At 45.8% G+C, this 24950-nt stretch overlaps 1 protein-coding gene across 24 annotated transcripts in view; it reads left to right on the forward strand.

Moving 5' to 3' along the window:
* Positions 1 to 24950, forward strand: part of NRXN2 (neurexin 2) — a 1346335-nt gene that overhangs the window by 275168 nt on the left and 1046217 nt on the right. For 3 of the 24 annotated variants that reach the window (XM_030218492.1, XM_030218493.1, XM_030218491.1), the window contains one exon: positions 19550 to 19554. The exons of the other annotated variants lie outside the window; for them this stretch is intronic. In XM_030218492.1, coding sequence (XP_030074352.1) covers positions 19550 to 19554 — 5 coding nt within the window. The remainder of the gene's footprint in view (positions 1 to 19549; positions 19555 to 24950) is intronic. 24 annotated transcript variants of the gene reach the window in all.

The raw sequence follows: 24950 nt of genomic DNA on the forward strand, positions 1-24950 counted from the left end.
CAGCTTTCTCCTCCTGAGAGTCTGTCTTTCGCTTCCTTTGTCCGGGAGATGTCTACGGCCATCCCCTTCCCGGTGGTTGTGGAGGACGAGCCCAGGGCTGAAATGTTTGAGCTCCTGGACTATCCTTCTCCACCTAAGGAAGCGTCCACTGTTCCCCTGCACCATGTCCTAAAAAAGACATTGCTGGCGAACTGGACAAAACCATTAACTAATCCCCACATCCCCAAGAAAATTGAGTCCCAGTACCGAATCCATGGAGACCCAGAGCCTCACGACTCTGGAGTTGTGGATTTGGCCGTAAAGAAGGCTAAGAGTTCTAGGGAGCATGCTTCGGCGCCCCCGGGCAAAGACCCTAGGACCTTAGACTCCTTTGGGAGGAAGGCCTACCATTCTTCTATGCTCGTGGCCAAAATCCAGTCTTACCAGCTCTACACGAGCATACACATGCGGAACAATGTGCGGCAGTTGGCGGGCTTGGTTGATGCTCTCCCCCCCGAGCAAGCCAAGCCTTTTCAGGAGGTGGTCAGGCAGCTGAAGGCGTGCAGAAAATTCCTGGCGAGAGGGGTGTATGACACCTTTGATGTTGCGTCCAGGGCCGCTGCTCAAGGTGTGGTGATGCGCAGGCTCTCATGGCTGCGTGCCGCCGACCTGGAGAATAGACTCCAGCAGCGGATTGCGGACTCGCCTTGCCGTGCGGACAACATTTTTGGAGAGAAAGTCGAACAGGTGGTAGAGCATCTCCACCAGCGGGACACCGCATTCGACAAGTTCTCCCGTCGGCAGCCTTCAGCATCTACCTCTACAGGTAGAAGATTTTTCGGGGGAAGGAAGACTGTTCCCTATGCTTCTGGCAAGCGTAGGTACAATCCTCCTTCTCGACAGCCTGCGGCCCAGGCTAAGCCCCAGCGCGCTCACTCTCGTCAGCAGCGTGCGCCTCAGCAAGGCCCCTTGGCTCCCCAGCAAAAGCAAGGGGCGAGCTTTTGACTGGCTCCAGCAGAGCATAGCCGAAGTCCAAGTGTCAGTGCCGGGCGACCTGCCAGTCGGAGGGAGGTTGAAAGCTTTTCACCAAAGGTGGCCTCTCATAACCTCCGATCAGTGGGTTCTTCAAATAGTCCGGCAAGGATACACCCTCAATTTGGCTTCAAAACCTCCAAATTGTCCACCGGGAGCTCAGTCTTACAGCTTCCAGCACAAGCAGGTACTTGCAGAGGAACTCTCCGCCCTTCTCAGCGCCAATGCGGTCGAGCCCGTGCCATCCGGGCAAGAAGGGCTGGGATTCTATTCCAGGTACTTCCTTGTGGAAAAGAAAACAGGGGGGATGCGTCCCATCCTAGACCTAAGGGCCCTGAACAAATATCCCGTAAAAGAAAAGTTCAGGATGCTTTCCCTGGGCACCCTTCTTCCCATGATTCAGGAAAAAGATTGGCTATGCTCTCTGGACTTGAAGGACGCCTATATGCACATCCCGATACTGCCAGCTCACAGACAGTATCTGCGATTTCAGCTGGGCACACGTCACTTCCAGTACTGTGTGCTACCCTTTGGGCTCGCCTCTGCGCCCAGGGTGTTCACAAAGTGCCTGGCTGTGGTAGCAGCGGCACTTCGCAGGCTGGGGGTGCACGTGTTCCCATATCTCGACGATTGGCTGGTGAAGAACACATCCGAGGCAGGAGCCCTGCAGTCCATGCAGATGACTATTCGCCTCCTGGAGCTACTGGGGTTTGTGATAAATTATCCAAAGTCCCACCTTCTTCCAGTGCAGAAACTCGAATTCATAGGAGCTCTGCTGGATTCTCGGACGGCTCGCGCCTATCTTCCAGAGACGAGAGCCAACAACTTGTTGTCCCTCGTCTCGTGGGTGCGAGCGTCACAGCAGATCACAGCTCGGCAGATGTTGAGATTGCTGGGCCACATGGCCTCCACAGTCCATGTGACTCCCATGGCCCGCCTTCACATGAGATCTGTTCAATGGACCCTAGCCTCCCAGTGGTATCAGGCTGCTGGGGGTCTAGAAGACGTGATCCACCTGTCCACGAGTTTTCTCAAATCCCTGTATTGGTGGACGATTTGGTCCAATTTGACTCTGGGACGTCCTTTCCAAATTCCTCAGCCACAAAAAGTGCTGACTACGGATGCGTCTCTTCTGGGGTGGGGAGCTCATGTCGATGGGCTTCACACCCAAGGAAGCTGGTCCCTCCAGGAACGCGATCTACAGATCAATCTTCTGGAGTTGCGAGCGATCTGGAACGCTCTGAAGGCTTTCAGAGATCGGCTGTCCCACCAAATTATCCAAATTCAGACAGACAACCAGGTTGCCATGTACTATGTCAACAAGCAGGGGAGCACCGGATCTCGCCCCCTGTGTCAGGAAGCCGTCAGCATGTGGCTCTGGGCTCGCCGTTACGGCATGGTGCTCCAAGCCACATATCTGGCAGGCGTAAACAACAGTCTGGCCGACAGGTTGAGCAGGATTATGCAACCTCACGAGTGGTCGCTCAATTCTCGTGTAGTGCGACAGATTTTCCAGGTGTGGGGCACCCCCTTGGTGGATCTCTTCGCATCTCGAGCCAACCACAAAGTCCCTCAGTTCTGTTCCAGGCTTCAGGCCCACGGCAGACTGGCATCGGATGCCTTCCTCCTGGACTGGGGGGAGGGTCTGCTGTATGCTTATCCTCCCATACCTCTGGTGGGGAAGACTTTGTTGAAACTCAAGCAAGACCGAGGCACCATGATTCTGATTGCTCCTTTTTGGCCGCGTCAGATCTGGTTCCCTCTTCTTCTGGAGTTGTCCTCCGAAGAACCCTGGAGATTGGAGTGTTTTCCGACCCTCATCACACAGGACGAAGGGGCGCTTCTTCATCCCAACCTCCAGTCCCTGGCTCTCACGGCCTGGATGTTGAGAGCGTAGACTTTGCCTCTTTGGGTCTGTCAGAGGGTGTCTCCCGCATCCTGCTTGCTTCCAGGAAAGATTCCACTAAGAGGAGTTATTTCTTTCTATGGAGGAGGTTTGCCGTCTGGTGTGACAGCAAGGCCCTAGATCCTCGCTCTTGTCCTACACAGACCCTGCTTGAATACCTTCTGCACTTGTCTGAGTCTGGTCTCAAGACCAACTCTGTAAGGGTTCACCTTAGTGCAATCAGTGCATACCATTACCGTGTGGAAGGTAAGCCGATCTCAGGACAGCCTTTAGTTGTTCGCTTCATGAGAGGTTTGCTTTTGTCAAAGCCCCCTGTCAAGCCTCCTACAGTGTCATGGGATCTCAATGTCGTTCTCACCCAGCTGATGAAACCTCCTTTTGAGCCGCTGAACTCCTGCCATCTGAAGTACTTGACCTGGAAGGTCATTTTCTTGGTGGCAGTTACTTCAGCTCGTAGAGTCAGTGAGCTTCAGGCCCTGGTAGCCCAGGCCCCTTACACCAAATTTCATCATAACAGAGTAGTCCTCCGCACTCACCCTAAGTTTCTGCCGAAGCTTGTGTCGGAGTTCCATCTGAACCAGTCAATTGTCTTGCCAACATTCTTTCCCCGTCCTCATTCCTGCCCTGCTGAACGTCAGCTGCACACATTGGACTGCAAGAGAGCATTGGCCTTCTATCTGGAGCGGACACAGCCCAACAGACAGTCCGCCCAATTGTTTGTTTCTTTTGATCCCAATAGGAGGGGAGTGGCTGTGGGGAAACGCACCATATCCAATTGGCTAGCAGATTGCATTTCCTTCACTTACGCCCAGGCTGGGCTGGCTCTTGAGGGTCATGTCACGGCTCATAATGTTAGAGCCATGGCTGCGTCGGTAGCCCACTTGAAGTCAGCCACCATTGAAGAGATTTGCAAAGCTGCGACGTGGTCATCTGTCCACACATTCACATCTCATTACTGCCTGCAGCAGGATACCCGACGCGACAGTCGGTTCGGGCAGTCAGTTCTTCAGAACCTGTTTGGGCTTTAGGATCCAACTCCACCCCCCGAGGGCCCTGTTTGTTCTGTTCCAGGCTGCACTCTCAGTTAGTTGGTAAATTTTTTTAGGTCAATCTCAGTTATGTCCTCGCTGTTGCGAGGCCCAATTGACCATGGTTGTTGTTTTGAATGAGCCTGGGGGCTAGGGATACCCCATCAGTGAGAACAAGCAGCCTGCTTGTCCTCGGAGAAAGCGAATGCTACATACCTGTAGAAGGTATTCTCTGAGGACAGCAGGCTGATTGTTCTCACAAACCCGCCCGCCTCCCCTTTGGAGTTGTGTCTTCCCTTGTATTGTCTTGCTACATACTGGACTGGCCGGCTCGAGCCGGTTTCGGGCGGGAAGACGGCCACGCATGCGCGGTGCGCGCGGGCGCGCGAGGGCTAGCAAAGGACTTTGCTAGTGAAGATTCCGATTGGAGGGGCTGCCGTGGACGTCACCCATCAGTGAGATCAATCAGCCTGCTGTCCTCGGAGAATACCTTCTACAGGTATGTAGCATTCGCTTTCCTTACCTTCACGGTCTCTTTGTTCGTGCAATACAAATTGTTTGTCTTGCCTTCCTTCAGGAAACTTTTAGGTTGGACTGTTCGCGAGAGGCAGCATTCAACTCTGTGGAATCAGCTTCCCATTGACTTTCATTCGGAACCCTCACTGAAGAAATCCAAGTGCTCTCTCAAAACCTGGCTTTTTTGCAAGGCTTTCCCTGATCAAGTCTGGCAGATTATAGAGAAATGACAGATGTTGTTTGAAGTTTTGATAGATCTCCTCCTTCTGTTTCCTGACGATGTTAATGTGGTATGGGTTATCATTTTTCTGCAATTATGACTCCCTCCCTCAACATCGGGTGCCGGAAAGTCGCCTACTGTGGTTGCTGTTTTCTAATTATGCGACAGTTGTATTATTGTATTGTATTAACTGCCAAGATAACCTTATGAGTGGCAGGATACCTAATTCTCTTATTAAATAAATAAAATAAATACAATCTAATTTTGTACTTGAGGCAATGAAGGGTTAAGTAAATTACCTAAAATCACAAGGAGTCACTATGGGATTTGAACCTGTTTTTCCTAGTTCTCAACTGGCTGCTCTAAATATTAGGCTACTTCTTCACTCAATGAGGTATTTCTTTTATAGCTTGCACTGCCCTCAAAATAGAGGAAACGTTTTAGCACATCCAGTACTAGATTCAGTAAATGTCGCTCAAAATTTGGTGCTGAAAAAATTGTCACTGAATGGGGTATTCTATACAGGGCACTCCGATGTAGGTGCCCTTGCGTATTAACCCCCCTGTTTACTAAGCCACACTAGCTGAATGGGCTGAGTCGGCATAAGCGCACGGCAGCTACTAGCATGGCTTAGTAAACAGGGGGGGTAAATGTCTATGTTTTGGACCCAATCTAGTCCTGCCCAAAATATGCCCAGACTACACCCCCTTGCCATTTGGTCATTCTTCAGATTTAGATGTCCATATCCTGGCTTTATAAAATTGGAACTTAGACGTCTATTCATGATAGCTATCCAAAACACGAATAGCACTTCTAATATAAGCACCAAATGACAGTAACCCAACATCAATTAAAAGAAAGGTAACTGGAAGTTATCAGACAAGAAAGAAACCTAAGTGTGATCATTTCAGGTGACCAGAAGATTGTCAGTCAATCCATTCAATGTAATACAGCAGCTGGAAATGCTTGGAGGTATATAACATAACATAGTAGATGACGGCAGAAAAAGACCTGCACGGTCCAGAGGAATAACACCAAAAGTACAAAGGTCATAATGCCTTTGTAAATGTACTAGTGAGACTCCAGCTTCAGTTCTGGGGACCACACATTTGTAAGGACACTGAGATGATGGAAGGTGGATCAGAAAAGGGCAGGATTAAGGCATAGACAAACTAAGTGCATGTCTAGGCCTCAAGGGTTTAGGAAGACCCTATCAGATATGCCTTAATTGGCCCTGCCTGGGCCTCACATAGGAAACCAAGAATGTTATCAGTTGTAGCTGCTCTGTCGGCCCATGTAAGACAAAAGGTTACATCATTCTCACAGTAAAGATTGCACAGAGTACAATGTATATGTGCCATTACAGGGATTACGTGACCTTAGTCAGACCTTCCTGTTTGAACAAGCTTTTAATCTTGAGTTGTGATTTAATCTTAACACATTTGGGATCAATATTCAAAGTGATTTAAATGCTAGGAAAGGCTCTTGGCAGTGGCGTTCCTAGGGGGGCTGACACCCGGGGCGGATCGCCAATGCGCCCCGCCCCCCGGGTGCAGCGCCCTCCCCCGGAACAGCGCGATGCCCCCCCCCGGCGAAAGAACCCCCCCCGGGTGCATGCCGCTGGGGGGAGGGGGTGCCGCGCCCCTGCCGGCTCTTCGTTTTCATGCTCCCTCTGCCCCGGAACAGGAAGTAACCTGTTCCGGGGCAAAGGGAGCATGAAAACGAAGAGCCGACAGGTGCGCGGCACCCCCCCAGCGGCGTGCACCCGGGGCGGACCGCCCCCACCGCCCCCTCCTTGGTACGCCACTGGCTCTTGGCCTTCTAAATTATTTGTCTGGGGCTATCCGTGGATATTCAGTAGCACATAACTGGTTAGTGCTGGTGAAATCTGCAGTTAGCGCCTGAGCTGAAACTAGCTCATTTGTGGGTGGTCCAGGGTGGAGCCTACATTTATGCGGTTACGTTCTGATATTCAGTGCTTAACCGCATAAATGAGACCACATAAATGTTAGACGGTGTTGGTGCCAAAGTGGTCCAGCATTGACTATCCGAACATAAGGTCAGCAGTGGTCAAAAAAATATTGACTGGCTGAATGTCTACCCCTTTCCAGTTGATATTCAGCCATCGCGGTCAGCATTTATTTATTTATTATTAGGATTTGGTTACCGCCTTTTTGAAGGAATTCACTCAAGGCTGTGGCATACAGCAAGTATAAGTCAAACATAAGCAATAGACAATTACAGCAGTAAACATATTCAAAGAACAATAGACAGTATGCTACATTACAATGTCAACACAATACTCAATAAAACATTTTAATAAACAGCATAGGGTGTAAGCAAAGATGGAACATATAGATAGATAAGATAGAGTAACAGGAGTAAAAAAATAAGGGACTAGTTAAAGAGAGTTGCAAATGAAGTTAGAAAGGTGCTTGAACATTATCTTAGCTAGGGTAGGAGTGGATAAACATGTCCTGCTATAGTATGTGCAGCTGGTGTCATTTACTTCTTCCATTAAAGGCCTGGTTGAAGAGTCAAGTGTTCCCTGCTTACTAAAGTAGAGATAGTCTTGTGTTAAGTGGAGCCTTTCAGGGAGTGCATTGCAGAGTGTGGGGGCTACTCCGGAGAAGGCTCGCTTGCGGGTATCACATCATGTGATGTCCTTTGAAGAAGGTCTGGTTAGGAATACTTCTTGGGAGGGCCTTAGTGACCTTCGGGGTGTGTAGAGAGATATCCTGTTCTTCAAGTACTCTGGGTAATTTCCTTTAAGGGCCTTGAAGGTCAAATATAGAGTTTTGGCCATGTATTGTACTGGTAGCCAGTGAAGTTTTTGCAAAAATGGTATGATGTGGTCATGTCACTTGTAGCCTTCTGCTAGTCTAGTGGCTAGATTAGCTCCCAATATTCAGTGCTGGGGATAGGTGCGGGCCTGGCACTGAATATCCAGAGTTAAATGTTGCTGTGCTGGCCACCAGAGCTTCTACGGATCCTGACCAATATTTATTTTGGTAGTGTTGTGTGAATGATTACTGTTCTCAAAGAACAACCACAGAAGGTGGAGAAATCCACAATCCTACATCAATGTAGTACAGCAGAAAGGAGTAGGATGGTCTGGCTTTTGCAATAACCCAGGGAGACATCTAAAAATTCAGTCTTTATTAGGAAACTTCAAATGACTGTCCTGTCATACTCTGGCATTCCTTTCTAATTCTTGTATATTTTATTTGTAAACTGCACTGTGATGTCCACATTAAGGACAGTATATGAAATGTAATAAGCCATAAACCATATTGGCCAGGACCCACATACCGTAACAGGGCCATAAGCAGCCCTCTGAGCCCCCTCTGACCAGCTCTCCCTGGTCCGTGAACATAAGTACCTACCTCCCTTCCTTCCACACCCCTGTAATGACCCCCCCAGCCCCCCATCTTGGCAGCCCCCCGGGTCTACCTTTAAGCCCTAGAAACATAATAAGTGACGGCAGATAAGGACCTGAACGGTCCATCCAGTCTGCCCAACAGTCACACTTATTATCAATTCATGATTAAATCAACAATGAACATGATATTATATACTTGATCATGGTCTTTCTTTGGTGTTTCTGGACATAGACTCTAAAAGTCCGCCCGGCTCTGTCCTTATGTTCTAACTACTGGAGTTGCCATCAAAGCCCACTCCAGCCAATCTGAATCTGTCTTGTCATTCGAGAGACCCAGACCATAAAAGTTTACCCAGCAGTGTCCTCAGTTATGGCTCCTGAAGTTACCTTTGAAGCCCCTTCCAGCCCATCCTAAACTAGATTGCCATATACAGAACACAGACCTACAAATTCTGCCTGGCACCGGCCTTAGTTCTTCACAGTCAGAATCACCATCCAAGTGTCACTCCCGCATCCACATACATGCAGCCATTTAAGTTTTGGGTTTTTTTTATACCAGAAAACATACACAAGGGGTAACAAACTTTCAAAATATCCTCAAAAAGCATGAAACATGCAGTTTGCTAACAAAATGGCTAACACAAACTATGGTGTGCTACAAACATCTCAAAATTTAAATAAACAAGGCCTCAAAGCTCAGAAAGCATCGGTCTGATCTAATGTGTCCGTTTTTCCAAAGGAATTCCCAGATATTATCAAACTCCAGAGAAAAGAGAGCAACCAAAAAACTCCCAAAATGGAGCAAAAAGTTGCTCACCAAAAAATGGAGCAAAATAGCCAAAACCCACGCAGTCTGTTTTAGTCATCAAAAAACAAAAATTTCATGTCCTCTAGTGTTCTAGCAGGGGCAATAGGGCAGGAGTGAATATCGGCCAAGGCTCACATAAGGTCAAGCAGCTAGCGCAGCAACATTTAACCCCAAATATTCAGTGCTGGGGCCTGCACATGACCTGGCACTGAATATCGGGGGCTAATCTAGCTGGCTATAGTCAGCATTTAAAAAGCACACTGGAAACAGCGAAGATGACTCAAAAGAATGGCTGGACAATGCTCTCCAAATCAAACATTTACTGTCAAAATTAAAGACTCGACAAGGCTGTGCTTCCGCCAACGGGCCTTCCTCTGGAGTCTCTCGTTATCTGTTAACTCAAGTGAATATTGTCAGCTTCTATTCAGGAAAGGACTGTAAAATCCAGCTCAAAATAGCTAACGCTTCATTGGATTGATGCTCAAAACCTCTCTGGTCCATTTTTTTTTCTGGACCAGAAACATTTTGAGTGTCAGTCCAGAGAAGCGTTAGCTATTTTGAGCTGGATTCTACAGTCCTTTCCTGAAGAGAGGCTGACGATATTCACTTGAGTTAACAGATAACAACGAGAGACTCCTGAGGCAGGCCCGTTGGCCAAAACATGGCCGTGTCGAGTCTGTAATTTTGACAATAAATCTTTGATTTAGTTAGCATTGTCCAGCCATTCTTTTGAGTCACCATCGCTGTTTCCTGTGTGATTTCGAGTCTGTGGGGGCTTGTATTCTTCTGTTTACACATCAGTGTTTATAAATAACACTGGCTGCCCCCCGGCTGAATATCAATCAGGACATAATTAGATGTCAGAACAAAGATACTGATGTTCACATATTTGTGGGGGATAATACATGTATTTATATTATGTCTAGGGGCCCTTTAAAGAGTTAACCACAGATCCTACATAATGAGGCTTAAGATACTAAAAATTCACCGAGCTGGATGAGAGAAGAGATAGGAGAAAATAATAAAAGCAGTCAAATATAGTGAAGATGAAGTTTTCACTAGAAAGGGAAATTTGAGAGAAGGGGGTCATGTCATAAAGTTGTAGGGAGGGGATATAAACATAAGAATTGCCATACTGGGTCAAGCCAAAGGTCCTTTAAGCCCTGTATCTTGTTTCCAGCAGTGACCAGTCCAGGTTACAAGTACCTGTCAGGATCCCAAAAAGTAGCTACAGATCCCCAGGGATAAGCAGTAGTTTTCCCAGATCTTAATAAGAGTTTACGGACTTCTCTTCTAGGAATTTGTCTTTGCTGAGAGAATGGAAGATCCATTTATTATTTATTTATCTCAATTTAAGGAGACATCTGAGCAAGCAGCCTGAAAGGAGTTACAATAGAATACTCAACAATACATCAAAACACCCCAAAACATTCCCCTTTCCAAAAACATCTAAAACGATGTCCAAAATCCATCAACTTTCCTCTCCCCCTCCCCCATCTAGATGCTTGTTTGGCAGAGGTAGTAGCTAGCAACCAAAACCAAGACAAAATTGAATCATTTTTGAGACATACAACGAGCACAGTAGTAAGGGCAGGTTAGGGGTGATCAGAAGAAGAAATGATGTGTGTGTGTGTATCTGTGTGTGGGGGAGGAGGGGTGCTTTAGGGTTTGTGCCATCATTTACAGAGTAACAGACATGTGCACTTCTTTGAAATGATGTGGGAAATGTCAGTGCCATTTGTCACATCATTTCATGTTTTAAAACTGAAATGACAGAAAAATCCCTCCAAATGATGTTTTCTTTCCATGTTGTTAACAGTCAGATTTCAAGTCAGGACTTCGCAGGCACATTTCAGAGGAATGTGTGCTAATTAGCTTACGGCAGCCTGTTTGAACCTCAGTGGGAATTCTTTTCCCTGTCTCATCTCAGCATGTACAGGGTACTACAGGCTTTGAATAATTCACCTAGCCCATTGAACTTATGTTCCACCTCAGTGTTTAAATCTCTGAAGATAAATATAGATTTTGTGACCATTATTGTTAAACAAATCATTATATGAAGGATGTACATCTAGTAATTAAAAGAAGTGTCTGTGCATTCGATATTAAAAAATGTAAATCTTGATTGTCAGGTCCCCAACAATTTTTGGCCAATATCTCTATTACTGCTTTTGGTTAAAGTCACCGGGGACAATATTCAGACCGTGGGAGGTAGCTGGGCAGCCTCTCACAGTCAGTGCTTTGCTCGGATATTCAATGCCAGGCCGTTTCCGGTGACTGACATTGAATATCTGATTTATTTTTGACTGGTTCGAATTTAACCGGCCAAACCAATATCAGCACTGGCTGGTTAAGTCTGAACCAGCCAAAGATATTTTAGCTATTGATGTGGCCAGATTTGGCTGCCAAACGTAGCCAGTGATGCACTGAAAATCGGGGGATAGCCGGTTATATTGTGCGATATAACTGGGTATCCACTAAGCGCTAACCGGTGTCATTCAGCGGTTGATAGCCGGCTATCTCCCACTGAATATCGACGGATAGCTGGCTAAGTATCATTTAATCAACCAGGTGCCATCCCTGGCTGGTTAATTGGTTTTGAATATTGGGCAGACCAAAAATACAGTCATTCGATGACTGAAGGACTCTTAAAGACCCAAGACTGCCATCCTAGTCTCTTGAGTCCATGGCCCACTTCCCACTGCCTTTCTGGTGCTGCACATTTTGGCATTCATCCGCCTAGGCGGATTTTCACTGGGCCTCCAACAGTGGCCAATCCAGGTCACAAGTACTTGGCAGAATCCCCAAAAGTTGCAATAATCCATGCTGCCAATCCCAGGGATAAATAAAGGCTTTCCCCATGTCTTTCTTGATAGCAGTTTATAGATTTTTGTCCAAACCTTTTTTAAACCCAGATACCCTAATGCTTTTTGCCACAACTTCTGGCAACGAGTACCAGAGCTTAACTATTTGTTGAGTGAAAAAATATTTTCTCCTATTTATTTTAAAGGTATCACCACGTAACTTCATGGAGTGTCCCCTAATCTTTATACTTTTAAAAGAGTATACAATCGATTCACGTTTATCCAATTTACTCCACTCAGAATTTTGTAGACCTCTATCATATCTCCTCCACTCAGCTGCTTCTTCTCCAAGCTGAAGAGCCCTAACCTCTTAAGCCTTTCTTCACATGAGAAGAATTCCATCCCTTTTATCATTTTGGTCGACTTTCTTTGTACCAATCATTTTTGAGATGCGGCAACCAGAACTGCACACAATACTCAAGGTGAGGTCATACCATGGAACAATACAGAAGCATTACAATATTTTTGGTTTTTATTATTTACTAGCCGTTGAGCCCATTAAAATGGGCTGGTATTGGGGTTTTCGGAGGTCGACGCTGGCTCTGGCTCCCCCACCCACCCCTGGAGTCGCCGCCGCCAGCCCTCCACCCGGCCCAGGCCCTCTCTCCGCTACTGAACTTACATCCATTCGCCGGCACGCAGCAGGGCAGATCAGCTGAGCTGCCGTCGGCCTTCCTTCTCTGCCTGTGTCCCGCCCTCGTGTGACGTAACGTCAGCAAGGGCGGGACACAGGCAGGGAAGGAAGGCGGACAGCAGCTCAGCTGATGTGCGTGCTGCGTTCCAGCGAATGGATGTAAGTTCAGTAGCGGAGAGAGGGCCTGGGCCGGGTGGAGGGCTGGCGGCGGTGACACCGGGTGGGGGACCGGTAGTGACCTCAGCGGCTTTGCGCAGTTTCCCTCTCTGTCCCGCCCCTGTCATCACGTATTGACGCGGGGACGGGACAGAGAGGGAAGTCTCTACTGCGCATTTGCGAGTGAGTCGGTCACTCGCTGTTTATATGTTTGATTCCTTTCCTAATCATTTCTAACGTTCTGTTTTGTTTTTTGGCCAGTTAACTCACTTGTGCGGTGCTATCCGCTGATATTCAGTGCCACTAAATATCGCAACAGACCACTAAACTGAAAGCCAGCTATTTTGTGGGCAGTCTGGGAGTGGAGTCAGCTATTATATAACTGAGGGGGTCTTTTACAAAGGCACAGTAGCATTTTAGTGCATGCTAATGATAAGCGTTTGCTAAACACTAGAGACACCCATAGGAATATATGGGCGTCTCTAGCATTTAGCGCACGCTTATTTTTCAGTTTTGGAGGCCGTATCTTGCTAAAGATGTAAAAAGAATTGAAGCGATGCAAAGAAAAGCTACAAAAATGGTATGGCGTTTGCGTTACAAGACGTATGAGGAGAGACTTGCGGACCTGAACATGTATACCCTGGAGGAAAGGAGAAACAGGGGTGATATTATAGAGACGTTCAAATATTTGAAAGGTATTAATCCACAAACAAACCTTTTTCGTAGATAGGAAGGTGGTAGAACTAGAGGCCATGAAATGAGATTGAAGGGGGGCAGACTCAAGAAAAATGACAGGAAGTATTTTTTCACAGAGAGAGTGGTGGATACTTGGAATGCCCTCCCGCGGAAGGTGGTGGAGATGAAAACGGTAACGGAATTCAAACATGCAGGGGATAAACATAAAGGAATCCTGTTCAGAAGGAATGGATCCTCAGAAGCTTAGCGGAGATTGGGTGGCAGAGCCGGTGGTGGGAGGCGGGGCTAGTGGTTGGGAGGCGGGGCTTGTGCTGGGCAGACTTCTACGGTCTGTGCCCTGAAAATGGCAGATACAAATCAAGGTCGGGTATACACATAAAGTAGCACATATGAGTTTATCTTGTTGGGCAGACTGGATGGACCGTACAGGTCTTTCTCTGCCGTCATCTACTATGGTACTATGTTTAGTGTATGCTAAAAATGCTAGCACACCTTTGTAAAAGGACCACGAAGTGCCAATATTCAACACTTAACTACCTAAGTTAGGCGTCAAATCAGACTTAGATGATTAAAGGGCTCTTTTACTAAAGGGTGGGTGTGCAGCAACAGGCTTGTCGCACACCAATCCAGAACTACCATCGGGCTACTGCAGAAGCCCAGTGGGAGTTCGCACCACAGCACGCACTATTTCCGGCTCTACAAAAAATGTTCTGTTTTTGTAGCGCCGGTGCGTACCCGGCAGTAATCGGGCAGCAAGCAGGTTAGCGTGGGAGCCCTTACTGCCACCCATTGAGGTGGCGGTAAGTGCTCTCCCCCCCCCCCCCAAAAAAATGGCCACACAGCAAGTGGTTCACGTACCGCACAGAAACAAAGCAACACTGGGCCTTCAGGATAGAGATAACGGTTGGCCTTTTAAAGGACGACCATTATCTCTATCCTGAAGGCCCAGTGTTGCTTTTTTTCTATTTCTGTTTATGCTTGTTTGCTGATTTTACCCTCTCTTCTGTGACTCACATACCGCAAAGCCATTTCTTTTTAGGAAAAAAGACAACCTTTTACCCGCTGCAGTAAAAGGGGGCCTCAGCATGTGTCAGAAACACGCGCTGATGTTTGTGCAGGCCCTATTTTACCGTGGCTTTGTAAAATGACCCTTAAATGCTGAATATCACACTTAACCACATAAGAGATTGCTTGCCATAAAAGCCCGGATATTCAACACCATGCCTGGACATGACCTGGCATTGAATATCCAAGGAGAATCCCAGCAGTGGCTAAAAAAATGCTCACAGCCACCGTCTGAATATCCAATCATAGATTTTTTTTCTTGGGTGGTGACTCCTAATTTGGAACTTATTCTTCCCAATGTGCATCACTTTGCACTTGTCCACATTATATTTCATCTGCCATTTTGATGTCCAGTCTTCCAATCTCCTAAGGTCTTTCTGCAATTTCTCACAGTCTACTTGCAGTTTAACAATTTGGAATAGTTTTGTGTCATCTGCAAATGTAATCATTTCACTCAGCATTCCCATTTCTAGGTCATTTATTAATATGTTAAAAAGCACTGGTCCCAATTCCTGGGGCACTTCACTTTATTCCATTGAGAGATTGGCCGATTAACCTTGCTCTCTGTTTTCCATTCTTTAACCAGTTCCCAATCCACAACAGAACATCACCTCCTATCCCATTGTTTTTAAAATGTTTCTCAGGAGTCTCTCATGAGGGACTTTGTCAAAAACTTTCTGAAAATTTAAGTACATTATATCAACTGGTTCACCTTTATCCACAAGTTTATTCATGCCTTCACTCAAAAACAAATGCAGAAAATTGGTGAAGGAAGACTTTCCTTGGCTGAATTCAAGTTGACTTCATCCCATTAAACCATGTTTGTCTATTCTTTCAGCAATTATGTTCTTTATAATAGTTTCTACAATTTTTTCCAGCATTGATGTCAGGCTTACAGTTTGTAATTTCTCGGATCACTGTTTTCAAAATCAGTGTTACATTGGCCACCTTCCAATCTTCAAGTACCATGGATCATATTAATGACAGGAAACAGATCTCTAATAAATTAGTAATAGACCAGCAAATTCATTTTTGAGTTCTTTCAGTATCCTGGGGCATTTATCTTCTGGTCCAGGTGATTTACTGCTCTTTAACTTGTTGATTTGGCTTATTATATCTTCCAGGTTCACTGAGATTTGTTTCAGTTCCTCCGTATCATTACCTTTAAATACCGTTTCCGTTACAAGTAGATCTCCTGCATCCTTTTCAGTAAAGACCGAAGGAAAGAATCCATCTATAGCCCCTTTTACTAAACTGCGCTAGTGATTCCCAGCATGGCAAATGCAATGTAGCCCATTCAATTCAAATGGGCTTTGTCGAATTTGCCGCACAGGAATCGTTAGCATGGTTTAGTAAAAGAGGTCCTTAGTCTCTTTGCTATGGCCTTGTCCTCCCTGAATGCTTATTTCACCCCTTGATAATCTAATGGTCCCACTTACTCCCTCAAAGGCTTTCTGCTTCTAATAGTTAAGATAAGGAAAGTTTTGCCAGAAATATCTGGTGAGGTGGAAGATTATATGGTCGATTTACCCAAAAGTGATGATGGAATAATAGTTGATAGATATTTTTTTCTTTTATTTATGTCACCATTTAGTCATATGGTTTTGTTTTATTTATAAAAATACTCATCTGCCTCTTATATGTTAGATAACAGTCTTAATTATCTTATGAAAAAGGTTCCATCAGTACTTATAGAGGTCTTAACAAAATACATGGCTAAAATGTTGTCACTTGGTTTGTTTCCCAGAGAGCAGTGGCGTAGCCACAGGTGGGCCAGGGCCCACCCATTTAGGGCTCAGGCCCACCCAACAGTAGCACACGTTTAGTGATAGCTGGTAGGATCCCAAGCTCGGCCAGCTGAAGACTGCGAATGTTCAGTTTTCAGCGCATGCCTGCTGCAGACTGCCAAGATGGAAAGAAGCGTTTTCCACCAGCTGAGATATTTTTTGGGTGGTGGTTGGAGGGGGGGGGGGGAACAATTGGTGCCCACCCACTTCTTCCCTAGGCCCACCCAAAATCTGTTGTCTGGCTACGCCCCTGCCAGAGAGAAAGGTGGCATTTTGCTTACTCCCATACCAAAGAACTAGATTGCTAAAAGGAATGATATGTCAAATTATAGGCCCATGGTCTCGATACCAGTGGTGTAGCTACGGGTGGGCCTTCTTGCCTCAGGTCAACCAGTCTAGTGGCCCCCAAAACACCTATTGGCAGGTGCCTTACTCCTCTCTCTCTTGCTTTGTTCACTGCTGGCGGCAGAGCAGCTGACCATCTCTTTCTGAATCCCCCGCCTCCCAGTCTACCTTTGAGCAGTTGCCTATAGCAATTCCTGTAGGCAACCTGCACCAGCCCTGCAGGCTTCCCTCTACTGCATTTCACCCTCGATGATGCTACTTTCTGTTTCTTCACTGGCACGGTGGGAACGCGGTAGAGGGAAGCCTGCAGGGCTGGTGCACGTTGCCTACAGGAATCGCTGCCAGGGATGGCTTGGAGGGTAGACCGGGGAGGGGGGGTTTCAGAGATAGATAGGCAGATGGCGGGGGGGGGGGGGGGGGGGGATGGACAGAGGAGCAGATGCTGGGCGGAGGGGGAGAAAGATGATGATATGTGCTGGTAGTTTGAGTTCTTTCGCCAGCCATGACTCCAAAAGGCGCGAAGCTCCTTTTTCCCTAGCTCCTCAGGTAAACCAACAAAACACAAGTTTTTGCGCCTAGACCTGTTTTCAAGGTCTTCTAGTTTTTCTGCTTCAGTTTTTACCATCTTAAGCAGTTTGGAGTATTTTTGTTCCATGGCAGAAATCTGATCCTCCAGGGCCCCAGTTTGTTGCTGAAAGTTTACCATGTCTTGGCTTAACTGTGACATATTGTGTTTTAAGCCCTCCAGCTTTAAGTCCAGTCCCTGCAATTTTTTTAATCTAAAATCACTTCCAGGGCGCTTGTCACTTCTCCCGCAATTTCAGCCGCCCACACTGAGCTAACCGCTGTTCCTGGCGGGCTGGCTGGGGCCGCCATCTTGTCCTCCACAATTTTACTTTTTTCTTTGTCTCTACGAATCGATTTAGCCGCCATCTCATGCGCTGGACTCCAGCTCCAGTCGTTAGGCAGTCAAGACAAGTCTAGTAGCAGATACGACTCGCAAAGAGCATGCTGTATTGGGGTTTAGTAACAGGAATTGCCAGAAGGAGCACGGAGCAGAGCTTTCAGCGACCGCTCTCGTGATTCTTCCCCTAGGCAAACTGTTTTACTTTAAATAACCTGTAATTCACTTTTGAATTCTACTATATAACCTGTTTTACTTAAACCAACCTATAAGCCACATTGAACCTACCCAGGTGGGAAAATGTGGGGTACAAATGCAATAAATCCTATATAATAAAACGCACCTCCAACATTCTGAAGCTGACTGAATGGCTGAGGTATTCCTGCTCTATGTATCCATCTCCTGAATTGACATCACGTGCTTCCGGGTTCGTCACAAGCAGAAGTGACCAACCACACGAGGTTTCTCAGCTTCAGAATGTTGGAGGTGCATTCTATTAAATAGGATTGGTCAGTTCCTTGAAGCACAGCCAGAGCTCAGCATCCTGCACAGTAACGCTCAGACATCAGAGAGAGAGGGGGGGGGGGGGGGGGCTGACAACAGAGAGAGGGAGGGAGGGAGGGGGGCCTGACACACACACACTCTCTCACACACACTCTCTCTCTCTCTCTCAGTCAATGTCTTTCTCTCACTCTCACACACTGTCTCTCACACACTCTGTCTCACACTGTATCACATTCACTCTCTATGTGTCACACAGTCACTCACACACTCTCTTGGTCTCATACACTCAGTCTCACAGAGAGTCTGTGTCTCACACACACTCTCTCTCTCGCACACACTGTATCTGTGTGAAACACACTCTCTCTCACACTGTGTCTCACATACGCACTTGCACACATTCTCATTCTCTCACACACACTCTCTCTCACAGACACACTCGCACCCAGACTCACTCTCTCTCTCTCTCTCTCACACACACACACTCGCACATTCACTCTCTCTCTCTCTCACACACAGTCACTCTCACATACACTCTCTCAAACATACACACTCCGAGGAAAACCTTGCTAGCGCCCGTTTCATTTGTGTCAGAAACGGGCCTTTTTTTTACTAGTAATAAATAATATGTGGGGCAGGAGTGGAGGGAAAGTTGCTTTTTTTTTTAACTGTATTGTATGTACTTGGGGGGGGGGGAGGCTTCCCAGGTTATCTCGGGGCCCACCTGAAATGGCAGGTCTGGCTACGCTCCTACTTGATACCCTTGCTGGTTAAGGTAATGGAAGGTATTGTAGCACATCAACCTATGGAATTTTTATCTAAGTATTACATTCTGCACAATTTTCACTCAGGGTTTAGACCTAAATATAGCTCAGAGATGGTTCTTTCCACACTAATAGTTGAGCTTAGGAAGAATATTAGTGTTGGCAAGAAGGTTATGGTGCTGCAGTTTGATATATGAAGCGCTTTTGACATGGTTGATCATCAAATATTGATGAATCTACTTGATGCTATTGGAATAAGTGGGATGGTGTATAGTTGGTTCCAGGTTATTTACAGTACAGATCATAACGGGTAAAAATATCTGGATCTTTCTCAGTGTGGGTTCCAGAGCGTAGTGTATTTTAATGGCCCTACTGGGGAGAAAACAATGACTTGGGATTGAATCCATTTATATATGCTGACGATGTCATGATACTTATACTTTTTGATGATGGTGTCCAAGACATTTTGGTTGACATGAAGAGAGGGCTAGATATGTTGAAAAAGTAGGCTGCAGCATTTAAATTGAAGCTTAATAGGGAAAAAAACAAAATTTTTGGTTGTGAGTAGTCCCTTTGATTTTAAGCCAGTTGAAAGCTTTACAGTTGATAATGTTAAATGTGCAATAGAGACTAGCTTGAAAATACTTGGGGTAGTCATTGATAACCATTTCTCATTTGAACAACAAGCTGTGGCTTCTGCCACTAAGGTTTTTAGAATATTATGGAAGCTTAGAAGATGTAGGGCTTAATTCTCAACCAACACATTTTTATTTATTGGTCCAAATTTTGGTACTAGCCAAATTGGAATATTGTAGTATTGTTTATATTGAATGTAAACAGGGTGTTGTTAAAAAAAACTTCAGACAGTTTAAAATACTTCGGCAAGGCTGATTTACAGTGTGTTGAAATATGATAGGGTAACACCCAGGATTGGACTGACAATGATCTGGTCCTCCAGGCAGTAAAGGTCATTTGCCTCCCCCCCAGCCGCTACGCTGCCGTCGCCCCATATAGCCCCCTACTGCCACAGCTGCTGCCCCCTCCCACACATTACATTCCCCCGAGCCTCAATGGGCTCTTCCCAGTCCTACCTTGAAGGGCCCTGGTGGTCTAGTGGCTTCTTCAGGGGCAGTAAAGAACCCCATCTTTCCTGTCCACTACAGCTATCCTGCCCAGTGCCGCTGTGTTTTCAAAATGGGTGCTGGGACTTCCCGTCGTAGTCTCGCAGGTCTCGACAGTCTTGTGAGACTGCTGCAGGGATTCTCAGCAGCCATTTTTAAAACACAGTGGCGCCGGACAGAATAGCGGCAGCTCGCATGAAAGAGTGTTGTTTTTTCCTGCTCCCACAGAAACCACTGGACCACCAGGGCCCTTCAAGGTGGGACCGGGGAGGGCCCACTGAGGCTCAGGAGGCTGTAGTGTGCAGCAGAAGCAGCGGGAGGGGGAGAGCCTCTGGGCCCTCGGACACTGCCCAGATGCTCGAACAGTCAGTCCAACGCTGATAACACCATCGTTATTAACACTGCATTGGTTGCCGGTAGAGGCACGATCAGTATTTAAGCTATGTGCCTTAGCTCATCATATAATATATAGTGTGGCTCCATTCTATATAGAAAGTCTTGTTGACTTATCCAAAAGAAATGCTAGAGCAGATTTAAGAGATTTTTTTGATTCTCCATTATCTAAAGTGTAGTAAGTTTGTTTATAAAACCTCACATTCCGCTGGATTTTCATTTGAAGCAATTAAATGTTGGAATTCACTACTGCGGGAAACAAGGTGTCAGGAGAATTATCTTTGCTTCAGAAAAATGTGAAAAACGTTCTTATTTCGTAGATTACTGTTACAATCAAATTAGGAAATGATGTAAATATTAATTATTTTCTTGATTCCTACGTTGTCAGTTGTTTCTTAAGGATTGTAAGCCACATCAAACAATTATAGGCTAATGTGGGATATATGTGTCAATAAATGTAAATATAATATACCTGAGTTTTTGCCTCTAAAGAAAGCTTCTTTTCAAATTCTCTTGTAGCCTTCCTTATCAATGCTTTACATCTAACTTGCCAGTGCTTATCCTGCTTCCTGTTTTCTTTATTCAAATCCTTTTTTTCCCCCCATTTTTTGAAAGATGTTCTTTTGGTTCTAATAGCCTCTTTCACCTCACTTTTTAACCATGCTGACTGTCATGTGTCCTTTTTTCTTTCCACCCTTTTTTAAATATGTGAAATACATCTAGTCTGGGTTTCCAAGGTGGCAACTAAAAAAAAACAACAAAAAACCGACAAAGGTGAAAGTGAGGAACGTTCCAAATGACCAAGGCAAACAAGCAGTAAGGGAATCCAAAAGTTTATCTGTCAAAGTAAACTGACCCAAAAGACCCTACATGTGCCGTTTCTCACAGAGAGGACTGGTTATCACGGCACGCAGCGTATTTTGTTCCATTATTATAATATCACCATTTATATTCTCTGTGAAGCTGATTTATCTGGACCATCTTGAACCCTGAGGAAGGCATTGTACTGAAACATGGCCCGTGTAGGGTCTTTTGGGTCAGTTTAATTTGGCAAAGAAACTTTTGGATGCTCTTACTCCTTGTTTGCCTTGGTTATTTGGAACTTTCCTCACATTCACCTTAGTTGCTTTTGCTTGCTTTTCTTGTGGAAGTCGTGAGGAACCCCCCCCCCCCCCTCCTTTTTTCCCATTTTAAAACAACTTCCATTTCTGAATTAAACTCCTGACCTTTGCATCTACTCTTTTTAGCTTTTTTGTACCATTTTCCTTATTTTATTCCTATCAGCCGGGACTCACCTAAGCTGCAGCGGCCAGCTCAGTAGGAATTAGCCCCAGTACCAGTGCTCAGATGTGAACCAGCATTGAATACCTGGGGGGAAGGGGAAGGAGTGGGGTCTCACGGCTTCTTCAATCTTAGTCTTCTCCAGCAGGAGGTGATGTAGGGAATGGTGCACTGGCTTTGGTGGGGGAGCTCATACGTAGCTCCTGCAGACCCTGCCAATGTCCCAGCAGGAGGCACTGAAGAGAGTGGTGCTGTGAGGGAGGAGGGGAAGGAGTGGGGTCTCACAGCTTCTTCAATCTTAGTCTTCACCAGCAGGAGATGATGCAGGGAATGGTGCACTGGCATTGGTGGGGGAGCTCATAGCTCCTGCAGACCCTGCCAATGTCCCAGCAGGAGGCCGTGTATTGAATGATGGAGGCATGCTAGCTGTAGAAGAGTTCACAGTTTCTGCTGTCCCTGCTGCTGCTGAGGGTGATAACACCCATCATCACTTGTGCCTTTAGCTCTGGTATTCTAGATTCAGCTACTTGTTAATTCTGTTGCTTTTTCATGGTGCTTATGCTGTGTGGATGTTTATTGTACGTGATGCCCCGAGGTGGTGTGCAAATTATAAATGTAATAACTTACAGTAGAGTAGTAATAGGACTCTCGGATTTCCTCAATAAAAGCTATTTACAAAAAAAAAAAAAAACTCAAGCTAAGTGAAAAGCCATAGAAGCAGCAGCCAAGTTCAAGCTTCACAGCACTCCCTCTGATTGGCAGATTTCATGGCAATGTAGCCGTGTGTGTGTGTGTGTGTGTGTGTGTGTGTGTATGTGTGTAGGGGGGGGGGGGGGTTAAGATGGGGGCAAACATGAAGGGGGAGGGGAAGGCTAAGGGTTCAACCAATAATACGTTAAGAAGTCCTGAGAGACAGTGCATCATTGCAGTTATACAGTGGTGCATCTTTTCTCCTGAGGATTTTAATTTCTCATATGTCTGGGAAAAGAAAACCTAGGTCTGGTAAATAGTGAACCACCAAGAGCAGAACCCCAAATCTGCTGCCCCAGTATGCTGGAGAGATGAGACTGAGAGAATTCTATATTTCCATCCATCCCATTATGGAGAGCCCAGTTTGCTAGCCTGGGCTGTTTGGTAGTGTTCTTTTGTTTTAGACTGTATTCCGGTCTGTTTGAATTTCTAGCCTGGGCTGAAATTCTCACCTTGAGGAGGTTAGTAGCTAACATTTGACCCTGTAAACCCCTCTTCTGCCTCCAGTGGTAACAGGGTGTACTGATTGGCATCTCTAGGTTCCAGGTCAACCCAGCTCAGATTTCTCTAGAAACCAACCACCTCCCTGCTTGCCTGCCTGTCTGTCTGTGTGTCTGAATAATACCTATGTCTCTATGTCTTCAATTGGGTTTGGTTTCTAAATGTTATGACAAGAATAAGCCCAGGGCTGACTTGATCATTAGGCAAACTAGGCCACTGCCTGGGGTGGTACCTTCTGAGAGGGAGAGGAAAAGACCAATTTCAGTCAAGACAAAATAATAAATAGGTCCTGACAGCCTCACTAACTCCAGGAATTATGAGTACGTACTTTTATTTGCAACGACAGCAAATAGATTTTGGAAATGCCCACATTTTATACACTTTGGAAGGGATGTGTTGGGAATGATCATAATGGTTGAGTTTTATTATTAAAAAAAAACTCCAGCGGGCATGGAGGGGGGAGGGGGGAGGCCTAGGAACCTGAAAGTTAATTGGAGAAGGGGGTGCAAGGTTGAAGGTTTACCTGGGGTTCATAATATCCTTGCACCGGTCCTGAATGAACCTCTGATCTCAGTCTGTCAGATGTACTGTTGCTAGTGCTTGTCTTAATACTTGCATCATGCTAAAAAGAGCCTCCTTCTGGAGTTTATAGGATGTGTTATGTACATAGTAACATATTAAGGGGCCCTTTTACAAAGGCGCACTGAAAAATGGCCTGCGATAGTGTAGACACGTTTTTTGGGCATGCGCAGAATAATTTTTCAGCGGACCTGTAAAAAAAATGCCTTTTTAAAAATTCTCTCCGAAAATTGATGTGTGGCAAAATGAAAATTGCCGCGCATCCATTTTGGGTCTGAGACCTTACTGCCAGCTGTTGGCCAAGCGGTAAAGTCTCACGCAGTAGCCGGGTGGTAGTGGCCTATGTGTGTAAAATTCCGATTACCACCCATTTACTGCCCGTGCAGAAAATAAAAATATTTTCTGGCGCACATAGCAGACACGCGTCAAAAATTAAATTACTGCAAGGGCTATGCGGTAGCCGGGTGGTAACTCAAAATTGACGCGTGTTGGGCGCATGTAGGCGCCTACACTGCTTAGTAAAAGAGACCCTAAGAGAAGGTGGAAAAAGACCACCGTGATTCATCCAGTCTGTCCAGCTAGATGGCTAGTTGTACCTGCTGCTCTGTGCAGAACATGCAAGTTACCTACTCTGTGCCTTTTATTTTAGTACTGTACCTGCCGCTCCGTGCAGGTTACACGACAATGGCAATTTATTTTCCTTTGATACCATCCTCTTGCTATATAGGGATTCTCTCTATTTATCCCATACCTTTTTGAATTCCATCACTATTTTTGTCCCAGCCACCTCTACCGGGAGGGCTTTCCAGGCATTCACCACTCTTTCCATGAAAAAAGTGTTTCCTGATGTTGCTTTTAAGCTTATCTCCTTGCAGTTTCATTTTATGTCCTCTAGTTCTATAGCTTCCCCATCTATGAAAAAAGATTTGTCTTCACATTAATACTTTCAAGTATTTAAACACTGGTATTATATCATCCCTGCTTCTTCTCTCTAGAGTATATATATTCCAGTCTTCAAGTCTCTTCTCATCTATCTTCTGGCACAGACCTCCTATCATTTCAGTTGCCTTCCTCTGAACCACTTCAAGTCTTTCTATATCCTTCGGAAAATATAGCCTCCAAAACTGAACACAGCTTGTACAAGGGCATTACAGCTACTTCCTTCTGCTAATTATGCCTCATTGTATGGCACCTAGCATCCTTCTGGCCTTGGTGGTCAACACTTTGTCACATTTGTTTGCCACCTTGAGATCCTCAGGGGAGACAAAATGCCCCAAGGCCTTCACTGCAGAGACAGATGCACCAAAACACTGAAGAAAAAGACAAGTCTACAGCAAGGCAGATCTTTTATGCTAAAAAATACCTTTGTTTGGTATATCCCGAAAACAAAATATCTACGCTGGAAATCAAGAGAGCAATAACCAAAATCCCAAAATGAAAACCCTATAATCGGAGCAAGCTTTGTTAATTAGACTTGTCTTCTGGGGCCCTGGTAGGTCCCTCCTCCCTCTTTTCCTGATCCTTAGGGTTACAGGTTGGATACACCAGACTCCTTATGGAATCCAGAGATGTCAAGTTATCCAGTTCCAGGCTGGAGACTTTTTTTTGCTAGTCCTGGTTCTGAAGTTAAATCCCAAAGCAATGTGGAATTTGTATTGCCTGATCCTGCCCATTGAAATTAGTGCTGCAAGTCCCATAGTATACCAGGATGGAGTGGTCAGAAATCCAGGACTGTCTG

This window comes from Microcaecilia unicolor, chromosome 11 (genome assembly GCF_901765095.1).
Source record: "Microcaecilia unicolor chromosome 11, aMicUni1.1, whole genome shotgun sequence".
NCBI classification, from domain to species: Eukaryota; Metazoa; Chordata; class Amphibia; order Gymnophiona; family Siphonopidae; genus Microcaecilia; species Microcaecilia unicolor.